Genomic DNA, 17,852 nt, shown 5'->3' on the forward strand with positions numbered 1-17,852 from the left:
AATAATCAGGGATGGATCTTGACGTGTTTTAAGTGGTTTCTTAATTCTTTGGAAGGTTCTAGACTGGTGTGCCTCAGCACCTGCAGCAGCAGGCAGGAGTCTCCCTAGCATGGGGCAGTAAGTGAGCTTGTGTGGCTTTTAGGTTAGTAACACACTTTATTCACATCTCTGAGACAGAGTTGACCTAACTCCAGTTGGCCAGAAACAGGGGTTGTCTTCTGAGGATTTTCAGTCCTCAATTAGCAATTTTTAGCATTATCTCCATTTTCTTTCCTTAAATCCCATTTCCTTCCTTTACATCATTGCAATTTATCTCAAAGGTTACACTTAGGCAGTCCATTTTCTTTCAAATTTTGGTGATTCTTTTGCTCAATTATGTCTTCTTTCGCATCATTGAGGCATGTACTTAAGCACCCAGCTACTTTCAGCTTCTGATAAACAAGTTCTAAAATACAAAGTGAGCTCCCTATTCACATTGGAAATATTCCACAGGTTAAAAATTAACTATTATTCTAAAGGCTAAAATCTATACACACAAAAATAGAGATTTCCAATGTAAATTTTACTATTTTATTTGTGAAAAAACTACAAGCAGAATTCATAAATAGACATTTCTATTTAAAGCAGGAAAATGATAAAGTGGCTTCTAATAACATAGTCGTGCACATGCCAGTAACAGGAATATATTAACATCTTTTATTTGCTAGACAAAGAGCAGTGTCCAATATAAATTTCCCCCAAAACATTTAAGACCTGTGAATTTTTGACCAGTTCACAAAACCACCAACTGACACTTTAGCATGAAGAAAAAAAACAAACCTAACAGACTGTCAGCTCTAAAGACATTACAGAGCAGAAACTTCCAAAAGCGTTATACAAGCTGTCTTTCTGGGCAAATGAAAAATATAGCTCGTATAATACATTAACAAAAATTCACAAGATAAGATTGTTTTGACATACTTAACAAGCATTCTCTATTTGTCTCCAACAAACAAAGCTAAGGAAATAATGTAACCATCTTTACACAGTAAATTAAGGTTACAAGTCATACACAAGAACAGAACTGCTTGCGCATTAAAAACTGTTCAGCTCCATTGTCATACTCTAAATGTTGGCTCTTAAACCATTTTCGGTTACATACAAGCAAAGGTTATTATATATTCAGCAATTAATAAATTTTCAATAATTTAAGATACGGTAGCTTAAAAAAGTAGACTGAGAATGGTCTTGATAAGGCAGGTGAAACATCTTAGTGGAACTAAACTCACAGAAGCTTCTGCCAATGTTTTTAAATATCCAGATTGAAACTGAAAGGTTTTGATTAGAATATTGTGTGGGTGTCAAGATGTCTTTTTTTTTTAACTGCATGACTCAAGCAGAGCAAAGTCAGGTAAGCTCTGTGCGCGTGCACACGCACGAGTGTAAAAGATTGCGTGGTATTAAAACAAATGGAAACTTGCAAGCATAACACTGTGCTTTTTGTTTAACCTGCTTTCTGTGCCACTGAATACCAAGTATTTCTGGTCCTCTTTTAATATATATCTTTATAATCTACACTAGTGTTTTTACGCCCTGCCTACTAATTGTAGGGCAAACTGCAGACACAGGAAGTTACAGGAATTCCATTTCCAGAATACATGCCTGAGGGATGTCATCAATTTCCAAAATTAAAAGTCTATAAAGTACCTGCTACCTCACTACCCAACAGACTACACCACAGCAACTAAAGGGCTGGCCCTGTAACATCTGATTGCTTAGATAACTCCCACTGTTAGCTGTGGTTTCTATGAAAATGGTAATTTCATGCCACTTGTTCTAAAGCAATCCTCCCCTTCCTTCACCCCTCCCCATTCTTTAATTTATCACGGAGGCAAAACTGAAAAACCAAAACATTGGCATGAATGAATTAGCAGCCTATGAGTAGCTGGTTAATCAGCTTTTTCCACTAATCTATGGGGTCCAATCACTTTACATGAAACTAGTTTTTGAAAAAGTACACAGTGTGTCTGAACAAAGTGCATACCAACACTTATTGGTTCAAAAAGCAGTGCAACCTACAGGAGTTTGGTGGCATTTAAGTTTTTTTTTTTAAAAAAGTTAAAAACAGCAATTCCTTAAACCTCTGGAAAATAAATATGGCTGACTAATTTACCCTCCCTGAGACCCTTAATAAAAGGAATATTAAAACTTTAGAAGGAATGTCTTTGCAATATCCCACTAATATTAAAATGTGGATTGAAAATTCATAGTCAAATCACTTTGTATTATATATTCTGATGCCTACAGAAAGCATCTGATTCCCTTTGGTTCATTAATAAATACCTTAAAAATGTATTTAAAAAGATAAGCGTAGCTTGCATCCCAGACACAAGCATTATTTTAAAAACGGGGGAACATTGTCCATGCATTTGAGAATAGGACCACAGCAACAAATGGCACTGCTTTATAATCTATACCTTTGAGAAAAGAATTTAAATTATGGTACATTAGTGACTACAGAATAGTTTTAATGTAAATGTGAAAGGAACCTTTCCTGTTGGCTACTCAATTCAAGCTGTTAATTTTTTTATTTGTTGCCTCCACAGACAGAAATTACTTCTATTATTAAGCAAACCAGATTTTTAACACCAAAATGTGGTGCTTCATTACAAATTAGGCTGCCCTCCCATGAGTCCCTAAACGTCAAATAAAGAGAGGTAACCTCAAATTCTCATGCTTGAAATGTCTCTGAAGTACTACAAACTCTGTATCTAAATGTAAAAGTCAAATAGAAGAGAGACCCCACATCCAAACAAGAGCAAAACAAAAATTTAAAAAATTATTTTAATAAGGAGAGGTGGAATTGTATTAGTGGTCTTCGATTATCATTGTTATTTTTTTTTTTTTTTTGCAAGACAGTAAAAAGAGTGAAGAGAATGAAATAGAACAGTTTATTCAAGCTATCTTTACGTCCAGGAAGAAAAAAGATTACATGCTGCTCGCAGTAAGTATGAGCTTTCCCTGCAACTCTGGCTGCAGGCGCGCAAGCCGTTCACCACTGGAGTTCCTACCACAGCAGGAGATTGAGAAACGTCTCCAAACACTGAAAAGCTCCATGTCAGGACTAGATGTGTGGTTGATAACCTTTGTTCAGTAAAACAAATCATAGTCGGTTCTGAGAAGGAAAAACAAAGAATGCTCACAACTGAATCGGTAGAGTGAAGGTTTATGAGACGAAGGGACATGAGGCAAACAAATTTGAATTACAGAAACCACCACTGCAATGTCATGTAGAAACAAGGGACAGCTTCCTGCATGGACCAAAAATACAGTTTATAGACCGTTTCAATCCTAAAACTAAAAAAATTTCTAGATTTACCTCAGACATGAGTAGAGGTCTGGAAAATGGAGGATGGAATTCGAGTTACAGAATACCATATTTTCATGAGTGCTTATGTAAGAACAGCAAATGATAACATGTAACCATAATTTACACAAATACTTGGCATTCTGGAGCTAGTTTAGTTACTTCTGAATGATCAAAGCCCTCCCCAACTAAACCACTTGTGATTTGTCAGTTATTCCATTGCAAATGCAGGCTATCTGGAGCAGTCTTTAAATTTGAGATCACATTGTTTAAAAAATATATATTTTTATGTCGTCCAGTATTCTTTAGACAGATGAGAGAGTCAAGTTCCCACATGGATTGGAACATACTTCATGTAAGACTGATTTTAGTTAAATTTCAGCACTTTCATAGAAGGGACTGTCCCAGATCTGTAACTGTTCAATGTTGTATTCACTTCACAGTGTATCAAGCACCAGCGTTGCCATGGATTGGTTTCAAATAACCCTTTATATATAATTTTATATTTATATATATAGTTATATCAAAACTGATAGTACATAGTATAACTGGAAGAAAGAACTAAACTTAAAAGGATATGCTGAAAGGATGGAGTTTGTGAACACAATAAATAAAAGTTCCCTCCCCCTCCCAACCCTCCCCCCGCAACAAAACAAAAACAAAAACCAGTTGTAATGTACATGGAAAATTGTGCACAGCAGATTTTTTTTTTTTTTTTTATAAAAAGTAGATTCAGGAGCACATCCAATTATAAATGATTGTTAGGAAAATCATATAAAACAATGGAATACATAAAAGTGTCAAGAGTAATCGTCAGGGTGCGAAATTCCTTGGTGGCCAGATGCCCATGGCAAGCAGAAATTATCCTGGCAGCATCACTAAGAGGTCGATGTCCACAGAAGATTCTCCAGGGATGCAAGCAGCATGGGCAGGTGGAGGATTTGAATTTCATACCCTGATTCATAGTTTTCACAATTCCATGTGCAATTTCAGAAAGATTCATCATTGACTGCTGACATGTCGCCCTTTGGCGTGGAGGAACGGGAGGAGCCCTTGTCTGTGCTCTCGGACCCCGAGCTGCTCTGGTTCTGCTGTTCTGACCCTGCACTGGAGGTCACTGTGGATGAGGATGTCGATGAGGAGCGAGTCTTTTCCTTAAAGTCTGTGATAATGACGGTGACGTTGCCCACAGTTACTGCCAACTGCTGTGCAGTGCTCCTGTCCACGTTTTTCAGCCGGGGCCTAGAAGGAACACCACAGGGGAAGAGCCAATTAAATAAGTTATGGATCAAAAACAGCTTCTGGCAGAATGTCATCAATACACACAAGACTTCACGACACTGTGGCAACGAATCTGAACTGCCTACCGCACATGCCAAAGCCGACTACAAAGTGTGCTGCTCAGCTTTAGCAATAATCAATCCAACAAGCACAGAGAGCAAAGTTTGAGACCACTGTAAAATTACTAGCCTACAAACCCAAGGCACAAAACCACCCCAGGTTCATGATTACGATGAAGTAAATGAGAGCGGGAATTTAGTATGTCATTCTAGCTTCCAAGTACCTTGAGGTGTGATTTGTTTCGCTGGTCTTGGTTGTAGCATTTGCAGACTGTATGCTGTTTGCTTCACTAGGAGGATCTTTCAGAATGTCAGACTTTGGTCTAAATGAGGGAGATACAAAACAAACAAACAAAAAACAGGCATTTAGAAGATATCTTGAATTCACTTGCAAAGTAATATCCTGTACTTTGTTAACCAGAAACTTACTTGGTTTTCTTGTTGGTATTTTTCTTGGTAACACTAGGACTAATTTCCTTGTCTTTCTCAGGTTTCTCTTTGTCCTGCTTTTCAACTTTCTCCTTCTTCTCCTTTTTAGGGGGTGGTGGAGTGGCATACTGCTGTGCCACTTGCTGTGCCACCAGCTGAGAATTGATCCGAGGTTTTCTAAAATGTTCAAAAAATATATATCACTATTTGCTTTATAATTTTTTTTTTTAACATTTGTATCTGGTCTCACAATTCCTTGGGTATTTTATTACTGATATCTGCCAATTCAAAACTAAATTATATGGTACGTGTTATTTCTGCATGATTTTGTATGGATTATTTAGTATGGATACTAAACTTTTCCTTTTTCAAAGGAAATGATACATTCACAAGTGATAACACTAACATACACATCCCTGTGCAGTAAAATAGTCTTTGAGCCAATAAAACATGACAGTGTTTCTAAAAGTGCTGAGAACACTACTTCTTTCAAGCCGTCAAGATTATACTGACTGACAGCTTTCAAATACTCCTGCTGCAGAGGGTTAATCTCATTTTATTAAATGGACACGAGTAATCCCTTGAAAAGAGAATGAAATTAGAAGTGTGACATTCACTCCTCAATCTAATTATTCCAACTTGTTCTGCTCCCCTGCAGCTCTGTGATTGGCACAGACAACATATATAGAGCAATAAAGGTAACTATAGCTCATACTAGCTCCCAAGGGAGTGAAGACTGAAAGTCACTGTAAAAAAAACTTACACAAGTGACACATTCATTGTGCCATAAACCATTATGTCTGTGCCAATCTCCAACTGACACTGGCTCTTAGCACTATTGTTCACAAATTCTAAGAGATGCCAAACACTTTCACAATGCATGACCATTCACAGCCCTAAATGAAAAAGGGAGACAGGAATGCCTATGCTTTATTTCTACATAATATTAATTCTCCAAGACATTCCCATCTAGACACTTACAATATAATAAACTTTCCAAGTTTAAGATGGAAAACAAATATAGAAATGGTTCATTAACAAAGTAAAACAACTGGCTGCCACAATGTAACAGTCTCCTTCAGATCCGATAGCTCCCTCTCCAATTCCCCAGGAGAAAAATAACTGGACAAACCAAGTCTGACACATCAATAGGAGAGTCAGTGGTGGAGGATTAGAAAACAAAAACCTAAAAACAAAACCCAAAACAAAGCTGCTGCATTCTTACCTAACGCTGCTATTCTTTTTTGTTTGTTTTGAGGTGGAGTCTCACTCTGTTGCCCAGACTGGAGTGCAGTGGCACGATCTTGGCTCATAAAACCTCCACTTTCCAGGTTCGAGTGATTCTCCTGACTCAGCCTCCTGAGTAGCTTGGTTGGATTACACATGCCTGCCACTATGCCTGGCTAATTTTTGTATTTTTAGTAAAGACGGGGTTTCACCAAACTGTTGGCCAGGCTGGTCTGGAACTCCTGATCCACCCAACTCGGCCTCCCAAAGTGCTGGGGTAATACAGGTGTGAACCACCACACCTGGCCAATTTTGCTATTCTTTACCAGGAAACAAAATGAGAGCCACTAGGTACATGACATGCTGGCTCCCTAAGCCAAGTGTGGTTACTGGAGCACCTCTTGGGCAGTGGCTATGATATAGCTGACAGGGGCCACAGGACAGGTGGGGACAGATGCTTATGCCATGACAGTATCACAGTTAATCTGAACATTGAAGGAACTGGTTATATTCTGAGTGTTTCAGTACTGGTCATGACTTTGCAAGAAAACACTGTGAAAAAGGAGCAAGCTCAGAGCAAGCTTACCACTGGTCTCTAGCAATACAAGTTTTGGTCATGGGATGGCATACCACGAAACCTTGTATTACCTGAGCCTGGATCACAAGTGACAAGGGATTCAAACACATGTGAAAGCGCCCTGGAGAAGGGGCATGTACTTACTCTAAGCCCCTCTCTTCCAAGAAACACACAGGACGCCCTAGGTGAAAGGTGACTTTCCCTTTTTCACAGATTCTAACAGCAGCAGTAGTCATTCTAATACATTTTACTCCTTTTAAAGAGGAAGCATGATTGTGTTAATACTTAAAAAAATAATGACCACTACAAGACATTGCACACGCACTCACTGGGGACACAGATCAGCTGTCTACAGGGATTACCAGTTTAAATTGGTGCTAAAATAAACTACCATACATTAACCAATATTCAGGTGTTAAAATGAAATACTGTAGCCAGAGTTAATAATGTGAATAAACCGTTCAAACTATGAGAAACTACACCCTGAAGAAGAAGAGTTTTAATTAAGCCAACATGGGTACTTTACGCCAGAGATATCCGATCCAAGAACAAGAGAGGTGTCACCTGAACACCAATTTAAGACTATCCTAAACACGAGAAGCAAAGGTAAGCCAGGTGCTTGGTCCCAGAGAAATCTCAGCCTAATCACCAGGCCCACCCAATCTGAGACGGAGGAGCCTGCCTTACTCCAGGACAACCTATAAAAGTTGTCACTTACCACGTTACACTGTAACTGTCAATCAACTGTGTACTACTCCATAGCAAAGACCACACTTAATCATCTTTGTCATCATGGCATTAGGCAGTGCTAGGTACTCAATAAAATTATCTGCTGGATGAATAAATGAACACCGCAGAGAAAGACAAAGTAAGATGCAAACTGAGAAGAGGGCCCAAGCTTTGGAGATTGAGGTCACTGGTGACTTTTAGGAGAGCAGGCTATGTGGGATCAGGGCGGCAAGAATTAAGAGCCTGAAGGTTGCCAGAGAAGAGGACAGGAGCTCTTCCTCACCACAGAACTGTGATGCTGAAGTAAGGGATTGCTCTGCTCATTACCCAAGCAAACTGAGGAGGATTTCTGTAGGAAACAGTGTCATGGATGATGCTGTACAATCAAAGAGGGAGAACAATGGAGGGCACGCAAGACAGAGGGGTTAAATCATCGGTCAAAGGGAGAGAAAGAACACAAATAAAAGGCCTAGGGAAAGGAATAGGGACACTTTCTACTGAGACATGAGAGGGATGCTAGGTAAAGATAAAGTGACATTTTTACTAGAAAAGATGACAATCTGAGCAAGTTCTCTCAGTTGGTCTCTCCCTTTCCAGGGAGGCACGCAACACGGCAGAGGTAGTGTAGGGGTCGTGAGCAGAATTTGGAAATGAGAAATCAGAAAAGAGATTAAATGAACCATGGAGATCAAAAGCAGTGCCTGGTTTGGTGAGTAGCAGGCACTAACAGTATAGGAGAAAACAGAGCAGGTGATGAACGAGAAAGAAAAGGAAATTTACTTGCATCTCACAAATTACTCTTAATAGCATGAATATAGTATGCCTAAAAGAAGCAGGTCTCCACTACCCAGAGATCATGCTTATCCAAAATGGCTTATTCCCTAAAACATGGCCCATCTGCCACGAATATTTATTGGCACACTGTAGACAACAGGTAAGGTGCCCTCTGAATGGTTCTGCCACTGATATCATTCAACAGTTCAGCAAATGCACACTCAGAATTCTTCAGTGCACGCAAGACAATCTGGTATCTACAGGATGAATTCTGTATGTACAAAACGTAAATTTCACCCGTAAGTCCTCTTAAAATGCAACATATAAAAACAACTGGGTGAAAGTCTCACTCGTTCCTAATAAAATGTTTGACTAGTATGATGAAGTGTTTCTCCCTCTGTTGGTCAACAAACCAAAATTTCACAAATGAAAAGGACACAAGACTATTTGGGATCTAGTTATTACCAAGAAAAATGGGGCATCTGCTAAACCACCTGTGTTGTTTGAAAAGTACTGCTGTGTTCCGAATGTCCTGTATGTGTCCTTAAGTGACAACCTAACTCTTAAACCATCACTTGCCCCCTCCTTCCCCACCCAAATCCCTCAACAACAGGTAAGCATTTATCATTTTAACTAGTGCAACTGCTTTTTCAAACTAGTTCTCCCAACAAATGCCACAGTACTCCTAGAGTTGGGGAGCAGGAGATGAGGTAGGGAAATTCACCTTTTGGAAGGCGAAGGAAAAGAAAAATACAAGGGCCACCAGGCTGAGCCCTCCCGTATAAAGATGCTACGTTGTCAGAGATGTTCTGGCGGCTCTTGCAATCTGTCCCCTTCCCCAATTCTAGACGAATACTCTCTTCGCTGCATGGCAAGTGGAAGAATGAGAAAGTCCAATTTTCCATTCAGAGCTATGCACACTCCCACACTCCACTCCTGGGATGCTGTGCCAGGCTCTCCCAGTTAAACATTACAAATGTACCTAACATGGGAGAGGCAGAACCTTTTCAAAGCTATCACAGGACAGGCACATCAAGAAGTCAGAGTCAGCACAACATGCCCTCAAGGAGGAATTGTCATCTCCATTTTACAAATTAGGAAGACTGAGGAGCAGAAAGAGTAAGAAATTCATCCAAGGTTCAGCTCCATCTGGACTCTTCATGGACTCCTCTTATCTTCAGGTATCCTTGAACACTCTACAATTATGCCTTTGAAGAGCGCAGCCTGGCGTGCGTGTCGGGGTGGCAATGTGAGATGAAAAGGGTGATGAGGGTACTAGGGACTGAAAAACTCAGGTCCAAGTTACCGTTTAGCTAGACTCCTCCCTGAGAACAGCACTGCCACCTTTGTTAGCCTCACCATGCCTTACTCTGGCAAGAAGGGGACTACTTGGTTGTCCTTAAGAAAAAAGAAGGGGGCAGGGGAACAGGCAAGACTGTTTTCCTTGCTTTCCACTGCCTTTAGAACATTCTGTGTACGGAATGAACCCATACTATGATACTTAACACTGCTGATCGGTGAGAAACAGTGACTTCCCACAAATTCATATTGCTTAATGAAGTCTTCTAAGTGTCATACAACACACTGTAAATAGCACTCATTTAATGGGCAAAACTTTCAACATGTTGTGGCAAGTCACTTCTTCAATACGAAGCTGACAGCTTGGTCTCCGAGATTATTCAAGTTTCCCCAACGAACCTTAAACAAGCAGGTAAACACCTTCACAATACAGCAGTAAATATTAGATCAGAGCCCATGGCCTGCAACTTTTGGTGTCTAAGTCTCAAATTAAAACCAATCAATCACCACCACCAGCACTACCAATCTCCAAAACAAAACAAAACAAAAATGACCAGAGATTCAAGATAGTAAACAGTTTCCCTCATAAATTTAGCAAACAAGCTTTTTGTGTCTTCTTCACGACTGTATTTTCTTATGAAAAGGGTGTCTTCTTGAAATATTTTACAGGTTTATTGTTGCCATTTTAGTAGCATATAAACGAAAATGTGCTATGAAACTACAATAATAGACATCATCAGGAAAATATTTATTTGCATTTAAGTAGCTAACATTTCAGAAGAGTCCATCCTATAAAAAGTGAAGCAGATCTTTATTTGGGGCATCCTTAGTGTCTGGAAAGGAAAAACTTCAGAGAGTTCAAAGGTACACAACCACAAATGAGAACAGAAAACAAGACACCTTTTCTGGATTGCTTTGGTATGTGTACTGATAGCACTTTCAGGGAGCACAGGTAAAACAGTTATTTTTTAAAGAGGCATTTCCCCTGTGTACTACTCTTTTCCTTTTCCTCTTGTGCAACATGAGACCTTACTGCTCATTTCTCACATACTTCTCTGGATCTCAGCTACCACAACAAGCAAGGAGATGACAAAGCCATCTTGTGATTCAGGCAATAAAGAGCAAGAAGAGTCTCTAATAAATTGCATCCTTTCCTTGATTATGTGTCCAGCCTTTCATAAACTACCAACCATGTGTCCATTTTGCTCACTTTCCGAAATCCACCTGGCATTTCACTTCTCAATTAAAATACCCACGGGTTGTGGAATTAAGACAATAAACCCATCCATCTCAAACAAAAGGTACTTTACAATTAACACAGTTCCTTACAACCTACAAAATGCCTTCATCAAATCAGCTTACATCGAGCCTTTGAGTTCTTTGTATGCTGCTTTTATGTTCCCCCTAACCCTTCCTTGCTTTGGCAATCTATTAGTTTAAGAATTAGCAGCTTCAAGAATTTAACAACTCTGGGCAAGTCTCTCCACTGAATGCACTCTTTATCAGGATTCTTTATGATAGGTCACATTATGATACTGTAATTAGCCTTCTCACATGACCTGTTTTCCTGTCCCTACATCCAGAAGGTCATGTACATGTACACTGTACACACACACACATGTGGACTGGGTTGGCTAGGACAGATTTTACCCCATCCAATAATGACTGAATTTTTATATTACTGATGTCCCAAAATGCATATATCCCACCTTGGAACCTACCAAAGTATACAACTCAGCTGTTATTCTGTAACACCTGCCGACTAAAACATTCTGAAAACAAAATAGGAATGGTAGTAAAATCCAACTGCAGGAAACTAGGTGGGTCACATGTGTGAAAATGCTTTATAAACTGCATACAAGTTTTATTTCTTCTTTGCAAAAGTACCTTGTTAAAGCCATGCTGAGGCTAAATCTTTGTCGGGACTTGTCTCAGATAACGTATTCCAAGTTTTAAATAACCAAATTGCAAATATGTTTGTGGAATACAATCCATGTTTAAGTTGGCCAACATATATATTTACTTCTAAGGAAAGCAGTGTTAAAGTGTGAAAGCATTGGAGTTGTTTTATCCCAATAGCACTGTCCAGTAAACACTACTGGTCTCTGGCTTTGACGACTAATACAATTTGTTTTCTGTTCACTTAACCCATATACTCTGTTCCATTATATTTTTTATATACCAAGGAACATATATGACCTCATGACTTGACTGAAGCCAACCATCATTATAATATGGATAATTAAAAACTCAACTGTCACTTTACCAAGATCATATGTTGCAGGAGATTATTAATTTCCCTCTGCTTCCCAAACAGTATTTTTTTTTGCAGTTCTTTTGTCTCTTAAATAGTACTTTCCTCTTTCATGTAAACACTTTTCTTCCATTTCTCAAATCCTTTGGCCCATCTACACGGAGCTACTAAGTGACCTGAAGGGGGTCCTAGTCCCATTCTAGGTTACTCTTTCCCACATACATCCTCGACTCAAGAGAATCACTCTGCTCTGTATTAGAAAATTAAAAATTTCCTTCAAATTTAATCCTATCAAAATTTCACAACTCAAGTCATCCCCTTTCTTCCTGATCTTTCCTTCCGTCATCTTCACAGGTAAAAGGGAAACAGAGTACTATAAAGGAAGAGTATAGACTTTGGAGTTAAGACAGCCTCTGGACTTTATCCAGACCTGCTACTGAGCTTAGGTAAATTACCTGAAATGAGAACAAGGCCACACCTACTTTCATAGGGCTGAGGTCAGGATGAAATTAGGTACCATTCACTTAGCTCTTGTAACAGGACATGTAGATAGATAATCCACAAGATAACTCCCTGTAAAAATAATACATACATTCCAAAACACTACTTTTCCAGTCGTAGATGTGTCTGCCACCCTTCTTCAGATACTGGAAGGCAAGTGGAAAGATTTACAAGTGAAAGAAGCTGGTAAGTCTGCCCTGGGAAATGGTTCTAGAGACATAAATCCTTCGCATATGTTAGCATCCTAAAGTTAATTATGCTGTCTAACAGCAACAGCAGCACTAAGGAGCCTCACCAACATAGCTGCCAGTTTTTCTGCATATTTCAGAGAGAATTCTGGTTTTGCAGAAATCCCTTTTAAAAGAGGATGCCTTTAGGGAAGGCCACTGAACTTCAATTGTACAATATCCACATATGGTGTCACACAAACTCTCACCAGATACAGCTTGGTTAGAAACAACTGGCTCCAACACGACTAACAAGTATCTTTACCGTAATAAACAGCAGATTCTGAAATGTTCTCCTTCACCTTAAATTTTCATTTTGGATATTAAAATGTCTCTTATGCCCTGAAAACAGACTTTCACCTGAGCACCAACAGGTGAAAATACCGTAACTTTTCTGCAACTCAGGAACATATATTCAATAAATAAAAAGAGCTAAAAGTGGTTCTGATTTTTGGAAACAAAAAGACCTATTTTATAAATCAATCTGGCAGCAACACATAGTTATCTCAGCCCAGTGGGCCTCAAAGTGTTGATCCAGACTCTTGGGTGTCCACAAGATCCTTTCAGGAGGATCTACGAGACAAAACTATTTTCATAATAATTTTAAAACATTACTTGCCTTTTCACTTTCTTTTCTTCAAGAGTTTACAATGGAGCTTTCCAAAGCAATGACATCTGCCATCACTGGTCTGAGAGTTCGTATATTTTCATGTTTTAAACATTTCTTAGTTTTAATTTCTGATATGGGAATTATCTATACATATAACTAAGATGAACAAAAGCTCCTTGGGGTCATTAATACTCTTACGAAACCTAAGAGATCTTCTGACCAAAACGCTTGTGAACGGCCACCGCAACACCATGCCAAATATTGGACTGCGCAACTCTACTGCACCGCGGGTAAAGAAAGAGACAGTCTTGAGAAGGCAACTTCTCAGGCTTAAATTTTTCCTCAAAAAAAAAGTGAAAAGCAGCATTGACTCCAATTGCTGGAAACATTTTGAAAATAAAGAAAAATCTTAAACTTATTTAACACTAGAACAACTTTCTAAAAGTAGGCTTCAAGTATTTAAGTCATAAGCTGGCTTCCTTCCATTTCCTCTCTCCTGTGGTGCCTATAACAGAATTTTATTTGTGGTTATTCAAATATTTTAAGTAAATGTCCCATAATAAATAGTCCCTTTAGCTCTCCCTCAGCCCTTCTCCAAAGAACATGCCCACTAATAAAGAATGTGTTAGTTCAATGTATCATGTAAAGAAAAGCATTTCCTAAATCATTTTGAAAATGGACTTTTGTTGGAAAATGGCTACATTTCTTTTTGATACCTCCATTCCATATTTTCAACATAAACTTTCTTCTATGGTAAAAGATTTTTTTTGCTTGCTGATCATCTGGTTTAGTAGTGTTGCAGGATCACTGTCCCATCTGAGGCAGTGTGAGCCCCACAGCAGCTGCTGGTACTACAACTACAGGCGAGGTAGAGGCAATCTTCTCCTCATCTGAGTCCCTGGAAGGAGCAAAAGCCTACGTGGACATCCAACCCTACTCTCTGTGTCAGAGATGTAACATTTCTTGTGCCATCTCCTCTTGCATCTCAACTCTTATCTTCGGCATTCTGGCTTATGCCACCTCCTCTCCATCTCAGTTTCACCTTTAGTATTTTGACTTACGTTTTTAAACTCATGCAACAGACTTCTCCCAGTGCCTAGTAAATGCAGAGGCACGGTGCTGTGCATTCTGGATGTGTGTGGATATATGCTCATTTTCCAACTGGCCAATTGAGATATAACACAAGAGATTCCAACAGCCCAGACCTCTGGTGAGGACCTTTGTCTTACATGGGGTCTCCCCTGTCACACAAGCTGGGACACAGTCCTTTAGAGGAAGAGATATCTAGACCTCCCCCTTTTTGCTTTCATATTATCTTGGAACCCTAAGTCTGTGACTTTGGATAAGTTAGATAATCTCTCCAAACTTCAATTTCTTTGTTGACAAAAAGATTACAGTAAGTGATCTATAAGGTTCCTTTAGCTCAGACACTTGTATTGAGTATTTAATAAAGACAACTAAATAAAGTATTTGTTCTTGAGGTGCAGGCAAGTTTGCAGTTTATGTTCTTAGTAACTCATGCAAGTTAGAAATAAACATCATGCTTTTACAAACCTTCTACAAACTACATACTGTTGGTTTAGTGACTTAGACATGATTGTTCCTTCTCCCCCACCAAAAAAAGATACACAAAAGTACCTTCTAAACCATGTCTATGATGAAGATGAATCCCAGAAACTAAGAATCTCTAAGCAAACGCCATTTTCAGATGCAAATAAATGTGACAAATCAAGTCTTTCTCCAAGAAACATTACACTAAAGCAATCCAATCTGCTCTGCAAATTACTTCAAAGCTGTCAAAGATCCTATTTAAAATGCATTTAATGATTCTGAAATTACAGTTCATGTCACAAACATGGGTACTTGCAAAACACAAAAGAATCAGTAACTTATCAAAGAAAGAAGCTATTAGATAAGCCACAGTCTAACAAATATTTAACTAGTTGCCCTCCTCAGGTGTTAGTTTCCTCACCTATCAAATTAAGATTCCAACTAACCTAAGGTAAATTTTAAGGTTTCCCTCAAATCTAACCTTTAAAACAAAACAAAAACTTAAATAATACAAAATAACAGCCCTGACAAATTCATTCATGGTCAAGAGATCTATTATAATTACTGGTTATTAAAACTTTAATGGTTTTAATACTTTACAATTTTATTACCGGTTATTAAAAATTACATTACTCGTTATTAAAAACTTTCTTGAAGCCCATTATCACTTCAGAAGATTCCCAACACTTCACTAACTACAGTGTTCACAATCTGAGCATTATTCCTTATTTTGGGCCCCATAATTCTTTGTTGTGGGGGCTGTGCTATGCATTAGCGAATGTTTAGCAGCCCATTAGATGCCAGCAGCAGTACCACTGTCTCTCAAGTTATGACACCCAAATTTGCTTCTAGACATTGCCAAATGTTCCCCAGAAGAAAACAAATCACTCCCAGGTGAGCATCACTGGTCTACTGTCTAACCTTAAGTACAGGAATACAATATAAGGGAGTAGAAACTTTTGCAAATATGGGAGGGCAATCTAGAACAAAGAGAAATTCTCTTGTGCAGTTTTATCAAAAGATGCCTGCACAAGACATCTGCAATGTGTTCACTGTTCTGATTGGTAGGGGCTATAAAAGGGTAGGACATAGGGAGAGGAATCCCAAGAACACTGAGTATACTGATACTATATTATCTCTGCATTCAGACGTGTGATCACTCTTCTCCCACCAGATGGAAAGACAATTTGATGGTCTCTATACAATTACAACTCTGACAATACCATCTATACCTCAAACATTTCTGGTAATCATGGTCTTTATTTCCATTAAGGGAAGGAAATGGCTTTTGAGTAAGGGAAAAAAAAGTTTTAGGGTATCTTTATTTACTTGGTCAAATGGCTGAAAAATCAGGTATGAATGAAGGTGAAGAAGACTCTAAAATTACCAGTATCTATTACTAGAAACACTAGCACCAAGCTTGATAATTCCTTCAACTCCATAAAAATGGTTTTGTTTTTCTGGGGGCTGGGAGGGCACAGAGTGGCACAGGTAGATGAGAATTCATATGTCAATTTAAATAGTGATCTTTGAACTTAAAATGTTGGTCATATTTTTTTACATATGGATTAAATATTTATCAGAATAACCAGAAAACATTTGCATAAGAATAGAAACTTGAATAAAGAGGAGAAACTTCAAGGCTATCAACAGTCATGTACTACATCCTAACACACCCAAGCAGGCACATCTTAGTGCCTAAGAAATTAATCATGCAAGTATCAAAGTCCACTCTAACTAAAGAAAACATGTCAGGAAATCTTAACCAATTCTTTCATTCTGTACTCTTTTCATTTTGAAGGACCAGAGGAGTGTTAACAAGTATTTCTACATAAAAACTTAATTCTGCACAGCTCCCACTCATGAGTACTTTTCTTACCTAAGCAAAATTCTCCAAAGAACTTTCCAAGCAAGTGTGGTGAAATGATGTTTTAAAAAATGTATCAGAATGTGTATCATCTAATGTATTCAGCATCAATTAGTTAAGACGATTATGTCTGGAACACACTGCTGGGGATACTCTAGTATGTGAACTTTCCCTCACCCTCATTCTTCACATGCCAAGGAAACCTCAGAAAGGACGCTCTAATCTCCTATACTCACCTTTCGTCTTCATTGTCTTCCTCCATGCTAGTTCAGGGCCTAAGTATCTTCCTATGTCCATACGGTCCTATCTGGTCTTTTCTAGTCCTCCCTCTAGCTATTATACATGATGCTAAAGGCCAAAGGGCCTAAAGAGAAAAGGTGAATTGCCTGTTCCTCTGCTTAAAACTCTGCCACAGCCTGCTGCTAACAGAATAAAATCCTAACTCCCTAGCATGATATATAGGCTCTTCACAAGTTTCTTCAGACACTTCTCTCAGCTTGCTTTTTCTCCACACTCACTGTCCCAGGCCTCTCATTCATAGGAGCTCAAGTCACACTAAACTTTATCTTATCTTTTTCAGAAGATACCTTTACCACTTGTTTTATTTCTTATCTGCTATTCCTTAGCTTCTGCAATGCCCTTTTTCTCCATATTTCTTCTATAAAACCCATACCTGCTTTAAGATCCAGCTCAAATGCCGCTTCTTTCCCAACTTCTCCTGGTAAGTAAGTTTGTGGCCAGGTTTTCAGTGTTCCCAAACCACCGTGACATACCTCCACCACTTAAGGTTTTACATTATAATTTATCACCCTGGTTGTCTATGTCTCCCTACTAGATGATGAACATCTCTGAGACAGTACCAACCTTTTCAATGTTATGTATACTCCCCAAACTTGCTTCAAAATAGTAATTTCCTGCCAGTAGGTCAGCTAATGCTGGCTGCAGGAGTGTATGTCCTCTGTATAATGTAGTGCAGACAGCAGATGCTACATCAGCATGTTGCATAACATTGTATTATAATGATACACTTAACTGTCTCTCTCTGAGCCTCAGAACTGAGCTCTTTGGGGATATTATATATGTGAGAGAGAGATCTCAATGTATATGATACATGAGAGAGA

At 38.8% G+C, this 17,852-nt stretch overlaps 1 protein-coding gene across 1 annotated transcript in view; it reads right to left on the reverse strand.

Annotated features, from left to right (window-relative positions):
* Window positions 1-554: 554 nt before the first annotated feature.
* RYBP (RING1 and YY1 binding protein) overlaps window positions 555-17,852 on the reverse strand; it is a 70,082-nt gene continuing 52,784 nt past the window's right edge. The window contains exons 3-5 of the mRNA XM_033210459.1: window positions 5,116-5,292; window positions 4,911-5,009; window positions 555-4,588 (exon numbers count right to left, since the gene is read on the reverse strand). Of these exons, the coding sequence (XP_033066350.1) occupies window positions 4,336-4,588; window positions 4,911-5,009; window positions 5,116-5,292 (529 nt within the window). The 3' untranslated portion in view covers window positions 555-4,335. The remainder of the gene's footprint in view (window positions 4,589-4,910; window positions 5,010-5,115; window positions 5,293-17,852) is intronic.

The sequence above is a fragment of the Trachypithecus francoisi genome, unplaced genomic scaffold, assembly GCF_009764315.1.
Source record: "Trachypithecus francoisi isolate TF-2019V2 unplaced genomic scaffold, Tfra_2.0 Lachesis_group0, whole genome shotgun sequence".
NCBI classification, from domain to species: Eukaryota; Metazoa; Chordata; class Mammalia; order Primates; family Cercopithecidae; genus Trachypithecus; species Trachypithecus francoisi.